Source organism: Salmo salar, chromosome 25, assembly GCF_965601325.2.
Source record: "Salmo salar chromosome 25, fSalSal1, whole genome shotgun sequence".
NCBI classification, from domain to species: domain Eukaryota; kingdom Metazoa; phylum Chordata; class Actinopteri; order Salmoniformes; family Salmonidae; genus Salmo; species Salmo salar.
Genome location: NC_138315.1, coordinates 12120230 through 12141096, shown reverse-complemented (window position 1 = coordinate 12141096; position 20867 = coordinate 12120230). Strand labels below are relative to the sequence as shown.

At 43.1% G+C, this 20867-nt stretch overlaps 1 protein-coding gene across 3 annotated transcripts in view; it reads left to right on the top strand.

Annotated features, from left to right (window-relative positions):
• The window catches only part of LOC106586158 (kalirin), a 259188-nt gene that overhangs the window by 201414 nt on the left and 36907 nt on the right, over window positions 1-20867 (top strand). For all 3 annotated transcript variants that reach the window (XM_014173062.3, XM_014173061.3, XM_014173066.3), the window contains exon 34: window positions 12768-13014. In XM_014173062.3, the coding sequence (XP_014028537.1) occupies window positions 12768-13014 (247 nt within the window). The remainder of the gene's footprint in view (window positions 1-12767; window positions 13015-20867) is intronic.

Genomic DNA, 20867 nt, shown 5'->3' with positions numbered 1-20867 from the left:
ACCATACACAATATCAAGCAAATAAGTGTGAAATATTAACGACTTTAATATCTGACATTGATTGGCTCCTTCCTAGCTCCGCCCCCCCTGTGGGTCACCATGGACAACTGATTGACAATCGGGGTTTCCCTGGCCTCTCTTATGTTCCAAGCAGGGGCTGTGACCTGCCATTAGAGCTGAGGCTCCCCAGTAGGTTAGATGGAACAACAATCATGTGAATCTATGAAACGTCTGTTCAGGCTTTGTGCAGGCATGTGCCCTCATGCAACATACGAAGGACTATATGAAATCAATGTAAGGATACATTTGATTCCTAATTTGCTCTTGAGAAAAAAAATGGTGTGTGAGAGTTAAAGGGAGGGTTCATCTAATTTACATGTTTGGGTAAAATTCCTCTTACCTTGAGTTGTCTATGTAGGCCAGTAGTGACAGCATCCACGATAATTAGTTGTTAAATTTAGCTACCGGCAGTAGTTAGCATGACTGATGGACATTATGGCTGAGTTCCTGCACATCTACATTGCATTGCGTCAATCAGTCAGTGGTTGCGTGCCACGTCATCGACTGTGCAGCCGGCCGTCAGATTGCTTTATCTATTATGTTTTTAGCTGATATGTTAAATACCTATCCAGGGGTTGTAAGATCTGGCATGTGTCTGCATTGTAGTTGGGTAGGAACTCAACCATTGTTGTGAAGCTGGTTGTTGTCTTAACTTTTGGAAGATTTCCCTCCCTATGACCCGCTCCCTCTCTCTCTGGGCTCACCGCCACTGCAGCTGGGTCCTCCAGCCGTCTGTTTTCTTGGAGAGCAGCCGGGCTTGGGTGTCTTGGCCTGGGGTCCCGTTTTCCCCTCTGCTCTGGAGGGTGGAGAGTAGTGTCCGAAAGAGAGAGAGAGAGAGAGAGAGAGAAGCTGCATCCCCAAACTCCCAAATGGTACCCTATTCCCTATATAGTGCACTACTTTTAACCAGAGCCCTATGGACTAAATAGGGAATAGGGTGCCATTTGGGACGCATGCGGAGAGAGCGTGGCCTGGCCAGTCCGTTGTGACGCCCTGTGACCTTTTCACACAGTACGCCCACGCTTTGCCCCTGCGCTAAATGTCACTCTGCCACACACAGCAGAAAGATAGACTGGGCTCTAGAAAGGGCTGCCCTAACAGAGTGACACACAAATCCTCGTTGAGCTTGTGATGAATAGGTGTGATTTGAGGGAAGTTGATGGAACAGCCGAGTGTGTGTGTGTGTGTGTGTGTGTGTTTCTTTCTCTCTCGGTGGAGGATGTCGCAACTACATAACAATATTATTTCATTCCTTCTCAAGGTGGGAGGGTTGTCTTGTTGCTCTTTGGAAGGCTTTAAACATAAATAAATTCCTCAGTGCTGGAGCTCCCTTATAGTTCATTGCAATTTCCTTAAGCTATATTCCAATGTTGCATGCTGTTATGAATAGCCAAGGGAAGGCTGGATAGAGAATTTCCGAAAAATAAGTTCATAACACCAAACCCGGTCTAATTTGAGCCGCTAAGTGGCACCAACTGACTGTCTGGAGTTTTTTTTTCTCTCTTGATATTTTTTCTCGGGGCGAGCCATGTCAATTTTTCCACAGACTGTTTTTGTCTTGGAAATGACTCTTTTCCTGGTGTTTTTGTGGTCTTTCTAAGCCCTTCCAGTGTCGTCGTCTGGTCCAAGCTGACAGTTTGCCACTCCGCGCAGACGCAGACAGACACAAGACATCTCTGCTCCCACCCAACCACCCTGCTGTGACTGTCACTGTGGCAGGATTTCTTTTCTCCCTGCATGGAGATGGAATGGCTTGGCTTGCATCTCAAATGACACCCTATTTCCTGTGGGCCCTGGTCAAAAGTAGTGCACTGTGTAGTGAAGAGGGTGCCATTTGGGATGCACTCCCCTAGGCTGTTTCCTGGGCTTGTCTTGCTGCCGTCTGTCTCCAACTCATGTGCAGTGTATATATGGCTAACAATTACAAAGAAAGCAGCTAGGAAACCATTTCCAGTGGTGTGCGTCTACTTTGCTGTGTTTTTACGACAGAGTTCACACGGGTGTGTTTGCCCTCTGTCCCTCACGCTGCACATCACATGGACGTGTCGTCGACTCATTCCCTAAACCAAGGTTGTGCCTCTCTTCATTACTGTACGTTGACTAAATCAAATCTATTATCTCCTCCTTTATCCCCGGCTCACCATATAATGAAGCTGTTCTCCAATCGCCACCGCTGTCTCTGCGAGTCATGAGACTGGCCTCGTGCTCCTCGGATGCGAGATGAGGGTTATCTCTGTCTCTCTCTCTCTCTCTCTCTGGCTCTCTCTCTCTTTCTGTGTGTGTGTGTTTCCGCTCAAGGAAGGACAACTGGGGTACAATTAAGGCTTAGCTGTGCTGCAGGAATATATGCCACACCCTCCCTCTGTCTCTCAGACACACACACACTTTCTCTATCCACAACACACACATGCTAACCCCCCCCCCCCCCCCCCCCAAGTTGCTCTTCTGCTTAACAAATGGGTCTTTATATGTTGGCTAGGCCTTCTATAAGACAATAAATTCACCTTTATTAGCATGAAATAAATATGTTATAGGCTATGCTGATCCTTGGTTGGGTGCACACATGCAGTAGTGTGTTATTATGACCCCGTCGTCTCTACTACTCATAGTAAGCCTGTGTTCGAGGTCTTCATGGGTCCAAGTAGGACCCGACCCAAACGTTGACCCTCTGGTCCGGGTTGGGTCCTGTTTGATTGTCATCGGGCCTCTGTTATATACAGTTGATAGACCCGAGACCCAATGACAATCAAACAGAAGCCTTTCTGTCGATGGTCAACAACAGAATTTCCTACCCGGGTTGGGACCCGTGAAGACCTCTACCACAGGCTTTCTATGAGTAGTAGAGACGACACACTGTCTGTCTCCCTGTCTGGCTCAGCCAATCAAAGTCAAGAGCTTGAACTGAGCTTAACTCTGCAGCACAGACCGAGAGAGCAGAGCAAAGAGACACCATGCCAAAGTGGATGAGCTTTAAACTTTTTCAAGGAGAGCAGTCACGTAAGTAACCAGACCCTAGCTTTTCTCCCAAAGTAGCTCGGAACATTTTAAAGACCTCCTTTGACATTTGGAGAGCGTTTTGGATAGGCTACGGGTCATTTGTCATTTTAAGATGTGTCCTGCCAGATGTCTACTGTGCTGTTTTTGCCAAATCTATTGATTTTATGTTTTGCTTGATCTTCAACTTTAAGATTGTAATTCTAATGTCTGAGTCACACATGTGGGAGTCCAAACTGTACATGGCAGTATATATAGCCTCCACATATTCACCAAAGTAGAGAAATATATATATATATATATATATACCGTATGTCACCACATAGGCCGTATCATTCATGGGAGTCGTATTGTAGTCACACGAGATGTGTTCATGTGGCTAGCGTCAGATGGCTAAAGGAGCAGAAGCACATTGCTGTGTTGAAAGGGAGTTCCTTCCCCCACGTCCCAGTAGTGGAGCAGATTGCTGGTTAAACTGTGAGGGCTGGCTGGGCCAGTCGATACAGGAAGCAGGCTATTGAGTTAACTGCCTCGATGAGATGGTACTGACTGACTTAGTGACGTTCTGAAGATCCAGTTGCATCTCTCTAGAGTGGATCTTGGCATCCTAGCAACGTGACAAAAAAAAAACCCATCCATCTTGGTCAGGAAGATTTTCGTTCTAGAAACTGATCAAATAGTGTTGAATTATAGGATCTTTATGGCTCTGGCTCAAGACATGGTTGCAAAAGATCAACCCTATAGTGGCTTATGTCTTGTCTACGCTATGCATCTAGTTTAACTGAGTGTATACGCAGGCTTTGGTTGAAATACTATTTGAAATCAATTCAAATACTGCATCTGTGCTTGGTTAAGCTGGCCTTTTGCAGTGGAACCGATTTTAGAAAAGTCCCAGCAATGTAAACCAGAGAGGATTGTAGTTTTTGCTAAAAACAAAAGAAAATACTGTAAATCACCAAGACTTCTTTTAATAAAGGAAATCTGTCTATAATGTAATCAAGGTTTGAAATGTGTTATTTTCTAATACAATCTATTTTTGGGCTTATTTGTGGTCAATTTGCTTCGTACACCTTCTTTTAATTATGTTTCGGCCTCCCGACCATCAGCTCGAAATAAAAATCGTCCCGCGACTGAATTGAGTTGACTGCCCCTGGTGTTAAAGCCTGCACACCTGGCACTCTAGGCAGGCTAAAGCAAACGATCAAGATTTAAATTTGAACCCAGGTCTGTAAGTCATTTAATATTGCCTGACTGTAGGACAGTGAGTGAGGCTGTGTTGACATGACTATGCAACAGGCACGTGTCTTTATGGCTGAAATTGTTTTTTTAGGCAGCGCTCGGCTGACATTCAAAATGAGGTCAACACTAGTCTCCGAAACATCCTGAGTACTACAGGAGTACAAAATAGTATGGCATTGATATTTTCCACCCTCATGGATACCCTGTCTACTGTAATTGTCGTATAGGCCTAGTTCCAATTCAGTTAAGTTTGAATATAGTCAGTCTGTCAATTATATATAACTTACAGGCCTATGTGTTACGTTTGTTCTTCAATGGACTCCCAGACTTTCTTATGAATCATACTAAAAATGTAAAATGGAAGAAAACGGACAGAAACAGGGAGGGACTTGCCCAGTACTAAAAACGTGTTTTTTGGGTTCCATTGCAAAACGCTTTGTGACGGTGTGCACTAATGAATATGACCCTGAGCATTGTTTAACGTGTGTACCCTGTACCCTTTCGGATGGCTGCATCTCTGGTTGACCTGGAGATCTCTTAGCAACGGAGAGGTGACCTAATACCCTGCAGATGGTGTCGAGGGGAGATGAAATGAAGGCTTGTGTCCCAAGTGGTACTCTATTCTCTACATACTCTGGTCAAAAGTACCGCACTATGGGCCATTTGGGACGCAGCCGAGATGAGATGGACGGCTCCGGTCACATCTGCTGCAGCTTAGACCCAACATGTCATGCCAGCTCCATTCTACCGTATAGCCGCTAAATCTATGTCCCAAATGGCATGCTATTCCAAATATAGTGCACTACTTTAATCCAGGGCCCCATGTTTAATCTTTTGCAGCTATCTGGTGTAAAGAGACCTTTAAAACATGCTCTTTATTTTTTGTGTGGGGGTCAAAGCTGTCTACTCGGGCTCTAAAAAGCAGGGTTATACATATACTGTGCCCCAAAACCCACCCTATTATCTAAACTCAGCAAAAAACAAACGTCCCTTTTTTCAGGACCCTGTCGTTCAGATATAATTCGTAAAAATCCAAATAACTTCACAGATCTTAATTGTAAAAAGTTTAAACACTATTTCCCATTCTTGTTCAATGAACCATAAACAATTAATGAACATGCACCTGTGGAACGGTCGTTAAGACACTAACAGCTTACAGACGGTAAGCAATTAAGGTCACAGTTATGAACACTTAGGACACTAAAGAGGCCTTTCTACTGACTCTGAAAAACAAGAGGACTGTAGGTGTGGCCAGGGAAATAAATTGCAATGTCTGTACTGTGAGACGCCTAAGACAGCGCTACAGGGAGACAGGACAAACAGCTGATCGTCCTCGCAGTGGCAGACCACGTGTAACAACACCTACGCATGATCGGTACATCCGAACATCACACCTGCGTGACAGGTACAGGATGGCAACAACTGCCCGAGTTACACCAGGAACGCACAATCCCTCCATCAGTGCTTAGACTGTCCGCAATAGGCTGAGAGAGGCTGGACTGAGGGCTTGTAGGCCTGTTGTAAGGCAGATCCTCACCAGACATCACCGGCAACAACGTTGCCTATGGGCACAAACCCACCATCGCTGGACTAGACAGGACTGGCAAAAAGTGCTCTTCACTGACGAGTCCCGGTTTTGTCTCACCAGGGGTGATGGTCAGATTTGCATTTATCGTCGAAGGAATGAGCGTTACACCGAGGCCTGTACTCTGGAGCGGGATCGATTTGGAGGTGGAGAGTCCGTCATGGTCTGCGGCGGTGTGTCACAGCATCATCGGACTGAGCTTGTTGTCATTGCAGGCAATCCCAACGCTGTGCGTTACAGGGGACATTCTCCTCCCTCATGTGGTACCCTTCCTGCAGGCTCATCCTTACATGACCCTCCAGCATGACAATGCCAACAGCCATACTGCTCGTTCTAGGCGTGATTTCCTTTAAGACAGGAATGTCAGTGTTCTGCCATGGCCAGCGAAGAGCACGGATTTCAATCCCATTGACCACGTATGGGACCTGTTGGATCGGCGGGTGAGGGCTAGGGCCATTCCCCCCAAAAATGTCTGGGAACTTGCAGGTGCCTTGGTGGAAGAGTGGGGTAATATCTCACAGCAAGAACTGGCAAATCTGGTGCAGTCCATGAGGAGGAGATGCACTGCAGTACTCAATGCAGCTGGTGGCCACACCAGATACTGACTGTTACTTTTGATTTTGACCCCCCCCCCCCCCCTTTGTTCAGGGACACGTTATTCAATTTCTGTTAGTCACATGTCTGTGGAACTTGTTCAGTTTATGTCTCAGTTGTTGAACCTTGTTATGTTCATACAAATATCTACACATTTCTTTTTTTTTGCTGAGTTTAGTTAGTGCACTACTTTTGACCAGGGCCCATAGCAAATAGGCTGGTATTTGGAACAGGCATTGCATTCAGAGGACCCTGATTTAGTTTACTTTTAGTACTTTCATTATCCAGCTGTTGGAGATGTTGACTATTGTTCTGATTATTCATTGGGAATGCTTGCACTGAATCTTACCAGATTGTAGAGCTGTTGCTTGGCGTGCAATGACCTTTTGATGAACAAGATTGCCGGATTTCACAGGCACAGTAGTTGATTACCACAGCTTGACTTGGAAAGTGTTGATGATTCATTCAACTAATCAACAGCTGGAAAAAGGCATGTCACAAGCGTTGTTGGTAATCATTTGGTGGGTTATTTGCCTCTGTTTCTCCTCTGTCTTTACCCAAACCCCTCGAAGTGACTGAAATAGCAGCTATTTTCTATATAAAAGCCCTGTGATGATGAAACAGTCTGCTTGGACAGGTTCCCCCACAGCTCTGGAAACTCAGACGCTACCATTTCCTGTTCCCCTTAGACGGCACAGCTCCGACAGCCACACTGGAAACTAACTGCTATTTAAGCCCTGACTGTGTTCTCTCTCTCTCTCTCTCTCTCTCTCTCTCTCTCGTTCTGCATTACAACACGCAGGAGCTAAATGTTCTCCTCACTGTGTTATTTAAGCAGGTTGCAACTACGGTCATTACTTGATGTGGCGTAAACATGGGAAGAGTCCTGTATTTATGATTTGACTCCGGTCCTAATGTTTTGGGGTTTTCCAAATCGGATAATGTCTCAAACGAAAGTTGGTTTTCTTTGCCATGGTACAGTGTGTCCTGTTTGGGATACATTTTACTGCATGGGCCTTTTCATTTGTTTGTCACCCTGAAGTGGTGTTTGAATATAATGCTTCAACCATACTCCTTAGGCCCATCCCAAATGGCACCCTAATTCCCTATAATAGTGCACTACTTTTGCTCTCCCTTAACCTTCCAGTACCAATCATATTTCATGATAATTAAGTTACTGCCAGCTGTTATTCCACTAATTGGACAGAGTTAATCATGTGGCGATCATCTGTTCTGCTAGTCAGTATAAAACGAACTGATCGTACAAGGTTGTTTCCAGGAGCCCACCACAAAACAGTAATTGGATGTAGTAACAAGTATTTATCACTATACTAACGAGGGATTCTTCTGTGGGCTGTTTGTTTTTGTACAATGAACTCCTTGGAGTACAGTTTCACTGTAAGACACAGCACTTTGTGAGTTCACAGATGTTCTGTTGGCTTTGGAACACATGGGGGTTGTTTTGATTTTGGAAGGAGGTTGGAATACAGATCCTTCTAGAAAGCTCTTTTATCAACAATGGCATTGTTCTATGGCACCAACCACAGGTCCCAACTATGTGCAGAGGGAAAGTTAAAGTTCCCATGTTGAGGACTGGGTCAGCCCTGCTCTGCTCTGCTCTGTCTCTGTAATACATGATGGGGGAATCTTCTGGGCACTATTCACATGTTGTGTTCCCTGCCTGTTGACACTAATCTTGGGTCAGTTTTGTATTTTCCCCACTAATGGTTAAAGTTAGGATTGGGGGCAGGGAATCTGATACAATATGACAATATTGTAGGTTGAAAATAATCACATTTCACAATTTCTGATATCGCATGCATTACCTTTATTTTCCTGCATAAGTAAAAAAAATCTGTATTACTGCCATATCACCTCCACCTTACCGGCCACCCTAGACCCACTTCAGTTTGCATACTGCCCCAACAGGTCCACAGACGACGCAATCGCTATCACACTGCACACTGCCCTATCCCACCTGGACAAAAGGAATACCTATGTAAGAATGCTGTTCATTGACTACAGCTCAGCATTCAACACCATAGTACCCTCCAAGCTCATCATCAAGCTGGAGGCCCTGGGTCTCAACCCCGCCCTGTGCAATTGAGTCCTGGACTTTCTGACGGGCCGCCCCCCCAGGTGGTGAAGGAAGGAAACAACCTGTCCACCTCGCTGATCCTCAACACTGGGGACCCACAAGGGTGTGTGCTCAGCCCCCTCCTGTACTCCCTGTACTCCCTGTTCACCCATGACTGCGTAACCACGCACGCCTCCAACTCAATCATCAAGTTTGCAGACGACACACAGTAGTAGGCTTGATTACCAACAATGACGAGACAACCTACAGGGAGGAGGTGAGGTCACTAGGAGTGTGGTGTCAGGAAAACAACCTCTCACTCAACATCAACAAAACAAAGGAGATGATTGTGGACTTCATGAAACAGCAGAGGGAGAACCCCCCCCATCCACATCTACGGGACAGCAGTGGAGAAGGTGGAAAGTTTTAAGTTCCTCGGCGTACACATCAAAGACAAACTGAAATGGTCCACCCACACGCCTCTTCAACCTCAGGAGGCTGAAGAAATTTGTCTCGTCACCCAAAACCCTGACAAACATTTACAGATGCACAATTGAGAGCATCCTGTCGGGCTGTATCACAGCCTGGTACGGCAACTGCACCACCCTCAACCACAAGGCTCTCTAGAGGGTGGTACGGTCTGCACAACGCATCACTGGGGGCAAACAACCTGCCCTCCATGACACCTACAGCACCCGATGTGATAGGAAGGCCAGCATCCCGGAGTCGCCTCTTCACTGTTGACGTTGAGACTGGTGTTTTGCGGGTACTATTTAATGAAGCTGCCAGTTGAGGACTTGTGAGGCATCTGTTTCTCAAATTAGACACTGATGTACTTGTCCTCTTGCTCAGTTGTGCACCGGGGCCTCCCACTCTTTCTATTCTGGTTAGAGACAGTTTGCACTGTTCTGTGAAGGGTGTAGTACACAGCATTGAACGAGATCTTCAATTTCTTGGCAATTTCTTGCATGGAATAGCCTTCATTTCTCAGAACAAGAATAGACTGATTAGTTTCAGAAGAAAGGTCTTTGTTTCTGGCCATTTTGAGCCTGTAATCGAACCCACAAATGCCGATGCTCCAGATAATAAACTAGTCTAAAGAATGCCAATTATATTGTTTCTTTAATCAGCACAACAGTTTTCAGCTGTGCTAACATAATTGCAAAAGGGTTTTCTAATGATCAATTAGCCTTTTAAAATGATAAACTTGGATTAGCTAACACAACGTGCCATTGGAACACAGGAGTGATGGATGATGATAATTGGCCTCTGTACACCTATGTAGATATTCCATTAAAAAATCTGCCTTTTTCAGCTACAATAGTCATTTACAACATTAACAATGTCTACACCGTATTTCTGATCAATTTGATGTTATTTTAATGGACAAAAAAAATTGCTTTTCTTTCAAAAACAAGGACATTTCCAAGTGACCCCAAACTTTTGAACGGTAGTGTATTTATCATTGAACTCTGTCAGCCCGTTTTCTTATAAAAAAATAAAAAAATCGGTTAGGGAAACTGACCCTGTGTGGGTATTTTAAGAGAATTGCCCACAAGATTTATTCCAAAGAGTTCTGCCCCTGAAACAATCTGTGTTTACCATGCCCATGTAGTCAAACTCGTCTTACAGTGCCTCCTATCATAGTGCGCTCTTTAATGAAGCACCGCTGAGGATCAGTGGTCAAACTTTAGAATAGGGGGAAAACAATGTAGGGAGTGAGGAACCGCCAGATGATGCTGACAGAAAGCTATGGGTGGTCTAGACGACTGGGAGAGGCTGGATCATGGTTTCCATTAGGATGGGTCTGACCTGTGTGAGGATCCTCCCTCACACCGGGGTGTGTTCTTGCTCAGAACATGAGCCTCACTTTGTTCTGTTGAAGCTAGATTGTAGCTGCTTCAGTCAGCCTGTTTTAAAACCTTGAACGGGATCATAGAGAAGGCTGCGTCCCAAATGGCACCCTGTTCCCTGCTTTTGACCTGGGCCCATAGGGCTCTATACAGTGCGCTGTATAGGAAATAGGGCACCATTTGGGACGTGGCTATGGAGAGGGAGTGCTCTTATTATAAACAGCTCTCTGGGGGAGTGGATGATTTGTGGAGTGTTCCTGTTCCTAGTAAGAGATTGGAGTTGATCTCCATTCAAGATGACCTGAAACACTTCCCTCCAACTGGGTTTGGTTGCTGGTCAAATATGTTTTGTTATTGAAGGAGTCAAAGAAGTGGTGTGATTTAGAATCCCCTCTGTTTCGAACCCCCATAGTAGACAACCGAGAGGTAACTCAGGTTTGTGTCCTTGATCTGTACTACATTGGACTTTGTTTGTTCTCTCTGTGGCAGTATTGACTACTTGCTGGGTTATTTCAGGCTAGGGTTGCAAACGTCCGGTAACGTAAACAGAACTCTTGGTTGATTTCCTGCTGATAAGCAGATTTCCAGCTAATTCCTTAATGATTCCGGGAATCTTCCAACCAGGATTTCTGGAAAACTTGGGAATGTTGGGAAATGGACTGGGAATTTTGCAACCCTAATTCAGGAGTTCTTATAGCCGCAAATACACATAGGTTTGACTACACTTCCTCTTAGACTGCTACTCAAGTTGTAACAGAGTGTGTGCTCGTACCTGCTCTCTTTCGAACCCTGTCACACTCCCATCTGGCTGTGCAGCGTGCGGAATGTAAGGACTCGCCTACAATCAGGTGCGTCCCAAATGGCACCCTAAATAGGGAATGGGGTGCCATTTGGGACCCAGTCCATGTCAGGTTGACCAGAGTAGAACCTCGGAGCATATGAGGAAGTTTTGAGTGGACTCGGAGTGACAGCCTGAGGAATGATACTATTTTTCATTTCCCAAGGTGGGAGATTTACTGACTTCAACTGGATTGCTAGCTAGATGATAATTGTGAAACCAGAGAGTATTTTCCTCAGCCAGAGAACATTCAGAATCGTAGGAGACTAGTGATATCCTCATAACTGGGAGACTGCAGTCATTTATGACTCTCGTTTATCAAACTGGTGTAGGCTACGACCGTTTCCTCGGGTAGAGTTATAAGGCGTAGGATTACGTCCCAAATGGCACCCTATTCCCTATATAGTGCACTACTTTTGACCAAAGCCCTATGGGGCCTGATCAAAAGTAGTGAACTAGGCCTATGTAGGGAATAGGGTGCCATTTGGGACGCAGGCATATAATCACCAGACGACCATGATCTATAGGACTATGGTTCGTTTATTACCTCACTTCACCACCATGGTCAAATAATAAAATCTTTCAGTGTAATCATTTAGTGGGTGTAAATATTATGACATGACTCTTCTTTCTCCAGAAACTAAACTGATCTCTGATACTGATAATGAGTTAATTATAAGGTCACCTGTAATCTCGCGCGAACAGGCCGTTTAAATTACATTTTGGTTCTGCGTTGCTGAGATTAGGTCAACTGTGTTGAACAGATATTTGATGCATGTTGTATAGAGTAACTGTTGAGTTTTAACCAATTTAACAACTGGCTACACACCAGTCTTTGATCTGAAGCGATGTTTTAAATGTGCTACTGATTTATATAGAGGTGTATTAATTGCAGTTGGTGCTTGTGTAATATACTGTGGTGTGATTCAAACTCTGACCCCGGTGCCTATGAATGATAAAAGCAGTGGAGTCTGACCCTGTCAGTCAGTCATAAACTATATGAAGTACACACTTGTTTCACTTGTATCCAATGGCATTTCATGACAGGGCACACTCTTACACTGACCATGTTCTGTTCCATGGAAGGCATGGGTGGGCAGCCCAAATGGCACCCTATTCCCTATTTAGTGCACTAATTTTGACCAGAGCCCTGTGCACTTAAAAGGGAATAGGGTGTCATTTTGGGACACTGTCGTGGTCTTTAATCCATTTATCCCCTGATAGTTTGTCCCCTGGTCTGATGTCTGAACATTTTTTTTTTTTTCATTGTTCTACATAATCCTCCGTAATCCTGCAACTGGGATAAGTGTTTTTATGGATATGTGCATGTCACTCCACTAAACGAATATCTGAATACATCTCACAACCCCACATGGCTTAACCTAGAACCTGAGCTGTGCACTTACCTTCCTTTTCTCTGCTGTGATAATGAGACTCGATTTAAATGTTTTTTTTTTGTGCCAACACCTGCCTTGTTTTAAGACTAACTCACTGTTCTCTCTCTCTCGGTCTCTTCCTGTCTCACAGCTCTCTGGAGGCTGTGAGTTGACAGTGGTGCTGCAGGACTTCACGGCAGGTTGTTCCAGCGAGCTCAGCCTCCAGACGGGTCAGACGGTAGAGCTACTGGAGAGGCCCAGTGACCGCCCCGGCTGGTGTCTGGTGCGGACCACCGACCGTAGCCCCCCTCAGGAGGGCCTGGTGCCCAGCTCGGCCCTCTGTATCTCTCACTCCCGCAGCAGCGTGGAGATGGAGTGCTTCTTCCCCACAGGGAAAGGTAAGGACATCAACCATTTACTGTTGGGGGAGAAAAAAGGAAGGAAAGTGCTGCAAGGATATATCAGTAGATCTTTATAGATTGAAGGTGCTCTTTGGATAATGGGTTAATTTGTCAACAAAAACAATAAGGACCCTGCACTGTTCCCGTAATTACAATGGCCGTGTCTGAATACCCGTACTTCTGTTCGAAATGTTAGGCTTTTTGGTTTTGCGAAAATAGAATGTTTTATAGTGTGTGAACTTCTGAAAATGTAGTATGCTTTAAATGCCAGGATGTCATACTCATATTGGCTTTTTATCTAGTTGAATCCGCTGCACACTATTGAGGAAGAGAATCATCTTTCCAGACTCACGTGTGTTTGACAACAGCTGATAATTTGATAAGGTGACGCGCTGTACCAGAATGAACCAATGGCGGGAATCAACGCATCATCTACTGTGCATTAGATGATGCGTTCTCAGTATAGAGGAGCTTAGTATGCTGATATTTCTTGCTTATTGCGCTCATTTATACCTAAGAGTACGTTCTCAATAGTATGTAGTACGATAGTACACACTATGCAGTTTAAGTAAGTAGTAGGCAAGACAGATTTTGGACATGGCCAGGATTTGTCTTTTATTTTTACTATTTTTTACATTGTAGAGTAATAGTGAAGACATCAAAACTAGGAAATAATACATATGGAATCATGTAGTAACCAAAAAAAAGTGTTAAACAAATCAAAATATATTTTATATTTGAGAATCTTCAAAGTAGCCACCCTTGGCCGTGATGACAGCTTTGCACACTTTTGGTGTTCTCTCAACCAGCTTCATGAGGTAGTCACCTGGAATGGATTTCAATTAACAGGTGTGCCTTGTTAAAAGTTAATTTGTGGAATTTCTTCCTTCTTAATGCGTTTGAGCCAATCAGTTGTGTTGTAACAAGGTAGGCATGGTATACACAAGATAGCCCTATTTGGTAAAATACGAAGTCCATATTATGGCAAGAACAGCTCAAATATGCAAAGAGAAATGACAGTCCATCATTACTTTGACTGACCTTCATGTCTTAATCTGGAAAATGTCAAGAATAGTCGCAAAACCATCAAGCACTAAGCTGAAACTGTCACTCATGAGGACCGCCACAGGAAAGGAAGACCCAGAGTTACCTCATCTAGAGAGGATAAGTTCATTAGAGTTAACTGCACCTTAGTAACAGACACATCTTAACTTCAACTGTTCAGAGGAGACTGCGTGAATCAGGCCTTCATAGTGAATTGCTGCTAAGAAACCACTACTAAAGGACACCAATAAGAAGAAGAGACTTGCTTGGGCCAAGAAACACGAGCAATGGACATTAGACCGGTGGAAATCTGTCCTTTGGTCTGAGGAGTCCAAATTTGAGATTTTTGGTTCCAACCGTTTGTCTTTGTGAGACGCAGAGTAGGTGAATGGATGATCTCCACGTGTGTTTCCCACCGTGAAGCATGGAGGAAGTGGTGTGATGGTGTGGGGGTGCTTTGCTGGTGACACTGTCTGGGAGTTATTTATTTATTTATTTAGAATTCAAGGCACACTTAACCAGCATGGCTACCACAGCATTCTGCAGCGATATGCCATCCCATCTGGTTTGCGCTTAGTCCCACTATGATTTGTTTTTCAACAGAACAATGACCCAACACACCTCCAGGCTGTGTAAGGGCTATTTGTCCAAGAAGGAGAGTGATGGAGTGCTGCATCAGATGACCTGGCCTCCACAATCACCCGACCTCAACCCAATCAAGTTGTTTTGGGATGAGATGGACCGCAGAGAGAAGGAAAAGCAGTTAACAAGTGCTCAGCATATGTGGGAACTCCTTCAAGACTGTTGGAAAAGCATTCCTCATGAAGCTGGTTGAGAGAATGCCAAGAGTGTGCAAAGCTGTCATCAAGGCGAAGGGGGGCTACTTTGAAGAATCTAAAATTATAAAATAGATTTTGATTTAACACTTCTTTGGTTACTACATGATTCCATATGTTGTTCAATAGTTGTTTGTCTTAACTATTATTCTACAATGTAGAAAATAGTAGAAATAAATAAAAACCCTTGAAAGAGTATGTGTGTCCAAACCTTTGAATGGTACTGTACTTGCAGCAAAAATTTCATCATTATTTCACCTGCTACGGGCACTGCATGATTTTAAGTACTTGGTAGCATTTGTTTAGACAATTCAACATCTCCTGGTGCTACCTGCAGAGGGAGGTGTTGGTTGTCGCTAGGATTAGAGCCAGGTTGGTTGGATATTTGACAGCTTGGGGAACATTTTGCCTCTGACGAGCACTTGACATTTTACCTCAGTACAACATCCGTCTCCACTTAGACCACTTCAGAGAGGGTTTTCAGCTCATGCCGCTGACACTCCGTGATGTACTGCCTCCCTGTTCTCTTTGACAAATGTAAAAGCTCTTCAGTTAGGACTTTAATGAGGCTCTCTCTGCCATTTGTAAAATGTTTTGTATAGGGAATTGTAATCTAGATGGAACACATCCTGAACCATTTAAAAGGTACAGGAGAGTAAATCATTTACTTTTAAGATGTTTCCCTTTGTGCATTTGAATTTATTGTTGAAAGGTGGTGGTGTTGACAGATACTCCTCTCATTAAACTTTTTACTGAATTGAATTAACTGTAGAATGAATTGCTGAAATGACTCAAATATAAAGGTTTCCATTGTTCTAATTCAACTTTAGAGTTGAATAGAAAAGCATACAGAAGTCTACAGAGTTTACATTGGGGGTCACTATGTCACATTAACCCATTAACCCAACAATGAGCATCATCCATAGCAACTATTTTATTTTACACCACCCACAAACACGTTTGCGGGACAGAACTCTTTTTATTCTATATTTTTTGATGTATTCAAATTATTTTTAGAATTATATATAGACATTACCGTTCCAAATCTTGGTCACTTAAAAATGTCCTTGTTTTTGAAAGAAAAGCCATTTTTTTTGTCCATTAAAATAACATAAAATTGATAGAAAATACAGTGTAGACATTGTTAATGTTGTAAAATACTATTGTAGCTGGAAATGGCAGATTTTTACATGTCTACATAGGCGTACAGAGGCCCAGTATCAGCAACCATCACTCCTGTGTTCCAGTGGCACATTGTGTTAGCTAATCCAAGTTTATCATTTTAAAAGGCTAATTGATGATTAGAAAAACCTTTTACAATTATGTTAGCACAGCTGAAAACTGTTGTGCTGATTAAAGAAGCAATAAAACTGGCATTTTTATTTTAACTTTATTTAACTAGGCAAGTCAGTTAAGAACAAATTCTTATTTTCAATGACGGCGTAGGAACAGTGGGTTAACTGCCTTGTTCAGGGGCAGAACGACAGATTTTTACCTTGTCAGCTCGGGGATTCGATCTTGCAACATTTCGGTTACTAGTCCAACGCTATAACCACTAGGCTACTTGCTAGGCTACCAGCTACCTGCCGCCTTTAGACTAGTTGAGTATCTGGAGCATCAGCATTTGTGGGTTCGATTACAGGCTCAAAATGGGCAGAAACAAAGTACTTTCTTCTGAAACCCGTCAGTCTATTCTTGTTCTGAGAAATGAAGGCTATTCCATGTGAGAAATTGCCAAGAAACTGAAGATCTTGTACAATGATGTGTACTACTCCCTTCACAGAACAGCGCAAACTGTCTCTAACCAGAATAAAAAGAGGAGTGGGAGGCCCCGGTGCACAACTGAGCAAGAGGACAAGTACATTAGTGTCTATTTTGAGAAACAGATGCCTCACAAGTCCACAACTGGCAGCTTCATTAAATAGTACCCGCAAAACACCAGTCTCAACGTCAACAGTGAAGAGGTAACTTCAGGATGCTGGCCTTCTAGGCAGAGTTGCAAAGAAAAATCCATATCTCAGACTGGCCAATAAAAATAAAAGATTAAGATGGGCAAAATAACACAGACACTAGACAGAGGAACTCTGCCGAGAAGGCCAGCATCCCGAGTCGCCTCTTCACTGTTGACGTTGTGACTGACACAGTGGTTGGAACCAAAAATCTCCAATTTGGACTCCAGACCATAGGATACATTTCCACCGGTCTAATGTCCATTGCTCATGTTTCTTGGCCCAAGCAAGTTTCCTCTTCTTACTGGTGTCCTTTAGAAGTGGATTCTTTGCAGCAATTTGACCATGAAGGCCTGATTCATGCAGTCTCCACTGAACAGTTGAAGTTGAGATGTGTCTGTTACTTGAACTCTGTGAAGCATTTATTTGGGCTGCAATTTCTGAGGCTGGTAACTCTAATGAACTCATCCTCTGCAGCAGAGGTAACTCTGGGTCTTCCTTTCCTGTGGCGGTCCTCATGAGAGTCAGTTTCATCATAGCGCTTGATGGTTTTTGCGACTGCACTTGAAGAAACTTTCAAAGTTCTTACCATTTTCCGTATTGACTGACCTTGATGTCTTAAAGTAACGATGGACTGTAGTTTCTTTTTGCTTATTTGAGCTGTTCTTGCCATAATATGGACTTGGTCTTTTGCCAAATAGGGCTATCTTCTGTATACCCCCCTACCTTGTTACAACACAACCGATTGGCTCAAACGCATTATGAAGGAAAGAAATTGCACAAATTAACTTTTAAAAAAGGCACACCTGTTAATTGAAATGCATTCCAGATGACTACCTCATGAAGCTGGTTCAGAGAATGCCAAGTGTGTGCAAAGCTGTAATCAATGCAAAGGGTGGCTATTTGAAGAATCTCAAATATAAACTATATTTTGATTTGTTTCACACTTTTTTGGTTACTACATGATTACATATGTGTTATTTCATAGTTTTGATGTCTTCACTATTATTCTACAATGTAGAAAATAGTAAAAATAAAGAAATATCCTTGAATGAGAATGTATTCAAAATATTTTGACTGGTAGTGTATACACCAAGGGAACTTTATTTATTTATTTGGGGGGTTATTGTCTCCTTTTTTGATGGTTGGCATGTAATACCATTGACAGACGTTACAAATAACCCATCCCACAATAGGGACGTGGGAGCTTAATGTTCATTTTCCCCCACGCTACTTGCCACACCTCCTCCAGAACAACCCACCCTCTTCAGCCCACTACCCTCTACAGCCCACTACAGCCCACTATCATGACCGCCATGATCTCTTATAATTTAGTTAGTTGCACAAATGCCGATAGTCTGCTTTTGTTGACATTTGTAAACAGAGCATGTGTGTTTTCTAGGAATCCATGTTGTGAAATGACTGGCTATTGTGATTGACCTCTTGTTATTGTCCATAGGAGCTTCCTTTGTCTCCTTGCCCTGATTTCCTTTGTTTTGTCTATTAGGAACGAAAACATCCCTTCTAGAATGTTCCTATTCTGAGACACTGTTGGACACCCTCGCTTCCTGTGCCTCCTTAGAAATACAGGAAGAAAGCAGGACGATTATGAAAAGGCACCCTTTATTTGGAATAGGGTTTATATTCGTTTTTGTTGGTTGAGGAGCACAGCAATACCCCAATGCTTGAGATGATAAAGTTAGCAGAGAACTGTTAGGTTTTTCAAAATGACTAACCTGTGTGTATCTGATTTTTCAAACAGTACACATTTCTATGTTCAATTACAGCCCTTTTCTTGCGTTAGACCACACTTAACATTAACAGCATGTACTGTCAATGTAATGGCAACGTGCTAGTATTTCCACTGCTCCCTTGCATTGAACCATTTCACTATCTCTGGATCAGCCCCCACCGTCCCCAGTTTATTACATACTGAAACTTTGACACGCTAGAAATTAAGTAATATAACTCATTGATAAAACATTTTCCCTAGTTACAGTGACATGTAAATCCCACTTCCTCCCACCGCCACAGTTTTTAAACAGACTCTTTGTTTCAAAATGAATGGGAGGCGGCTGAGCTTTTTCTACATGGTGTCCAGCCACAGTATTTCAGGGTTGCGTCCCAAATGGCACCTTATTCCCGACATAGTGCACTACTTTTTGCCAGAGGTCTGATGGGTATGTCTGCAAAAGCCTTGCCTTTGTGAAATCTGAAACAATAGACCTCAATAGTTATTTAATATAATCTATGTAACATTCTGGCGCTTGCTCCATTCGGAATTAACTTTTTAAGGAACTTCTCATTCTTGTGGCCTCGTAGATACAGTACTTTGTTTTTCCCCACAGTCATACATGTTCTCTTTATTTCATAGTACTCTATTGTTTCCAGTACTTGGCTTATATTATATCCAATGTATCGTCCATGTAAAAAACCTGTGATTAGGATGAATAATATCTGACAATACTTTTTTAATTCTACGCGCCAAGCATTTAGCTAAAGTTTTTGCATCACAACACTGAAGTATAAGAGGTCTCCAATTTTTTAAATGGACTGGATCTTTATATATACCATTTGGGCCCTGTTTCAGTAATAATGATATCAGACCTTCTTGTTGCGTGTCTGATAATCTACCATTTATATAGGAGTGGTTAAAACATGCTAATAATGGTCCTTTGAGTATATAAAAAAAAGTTTGGTATACTTCCACTGGTATGCCATCCAGCCCTGGAGTTGTCCCATCCTTAAAGGCCCCAATTGCATCAAGCAGGTCCTTTTTGTATATACTCCCTTCTTAATCCCTACTGATGCGTATCAAAGTAGTGTAGTGGAGGTATACGACTTATCAAATATGTAATACAATATTGAAATCATGTACAGTACAAAGTTGCCTATTTACGTCCTCGCCGCAAACATACTGAATGGCTGGTTTCAGCAGAGTGTGCAGCCTTCAACTGGTTTTGACATGGATCAGCTCACAGAAGAATGACATCGGTAGCCGGTAGGGTAGGAAAGACGTTTGAACTTATATCTACCAGTAAACGCTAACTAAGACAACAATGAGTATGGAAACCAGGTATTGAAAATGTTTAGTCCGAAGTGATGGTTAGTAGGCTATTTGTGACGCACAATTGTCATCATGCTCTTTTTCCATCAGGGGCGTAGACATGGATGGGCCTGGGTGGACAGAGGCCCATTAACTGGCAAGCCAGGCCCTGACAGGCCCACCCAATCAGATTGACGTGACTTAAGCATTGTCGTGGACAAAAAAAAAGGTGTGATTTTGAGAGTGAAAATCAGACAAATCTAAAGGAAAACACATCAAAAAACATTTTTCACACAGGGTGTCTTTCCGTCATAAGTTTTTTCAAAATTAGAGTCTACCCACTTCTCCAGGCTCCACTACACCACTGGATAGGGCTGATGGAAAGACAGCAGTCACACACAGCATGATGTTAAAGGATAAGCAGTCCATAAACTCGGACATAATAAGCCAGTAGGCCCTGTCATGACGTTGCCCTGTTGGGTGAGGTTTACGACCCCCATAATTACCTTTCCCCCTTTTCTCTCTCTACTCTACAGTATGGACTCTTGGAAAGCCCTTTGATAACATAGAAAGATTATGGTAACATCAAAAGGTTGGGAACGGAACAATATTTTGGTAATCCAACCAGTTGAAAGTATCCGTTGGTACTTAAAGAACATCATGTCAGATCAGTTGTTGTCTGAGACATTATTACTGACGACAGGACGACATAAACTGTATCTGGGAAAGTCTACACATTCTAGTTATCAGATTCACATGGAATTGTTGTATGTAGCTCCATATGTAGCTTGTTTTTGGTCACAGGTGTAGATACAGTACATTTTTGTTCCCCACAGTCATACATGTTCTCTTTAATTTCGTCTGAAACATTCTCAGATGTACAATACAATATGCTTTGGCCTGTTGTCTTGTTGGATAAGCACCAGTTGCCCATGTGACTGTGACATACTGACATTTTTCTTTTTTATGTGTATG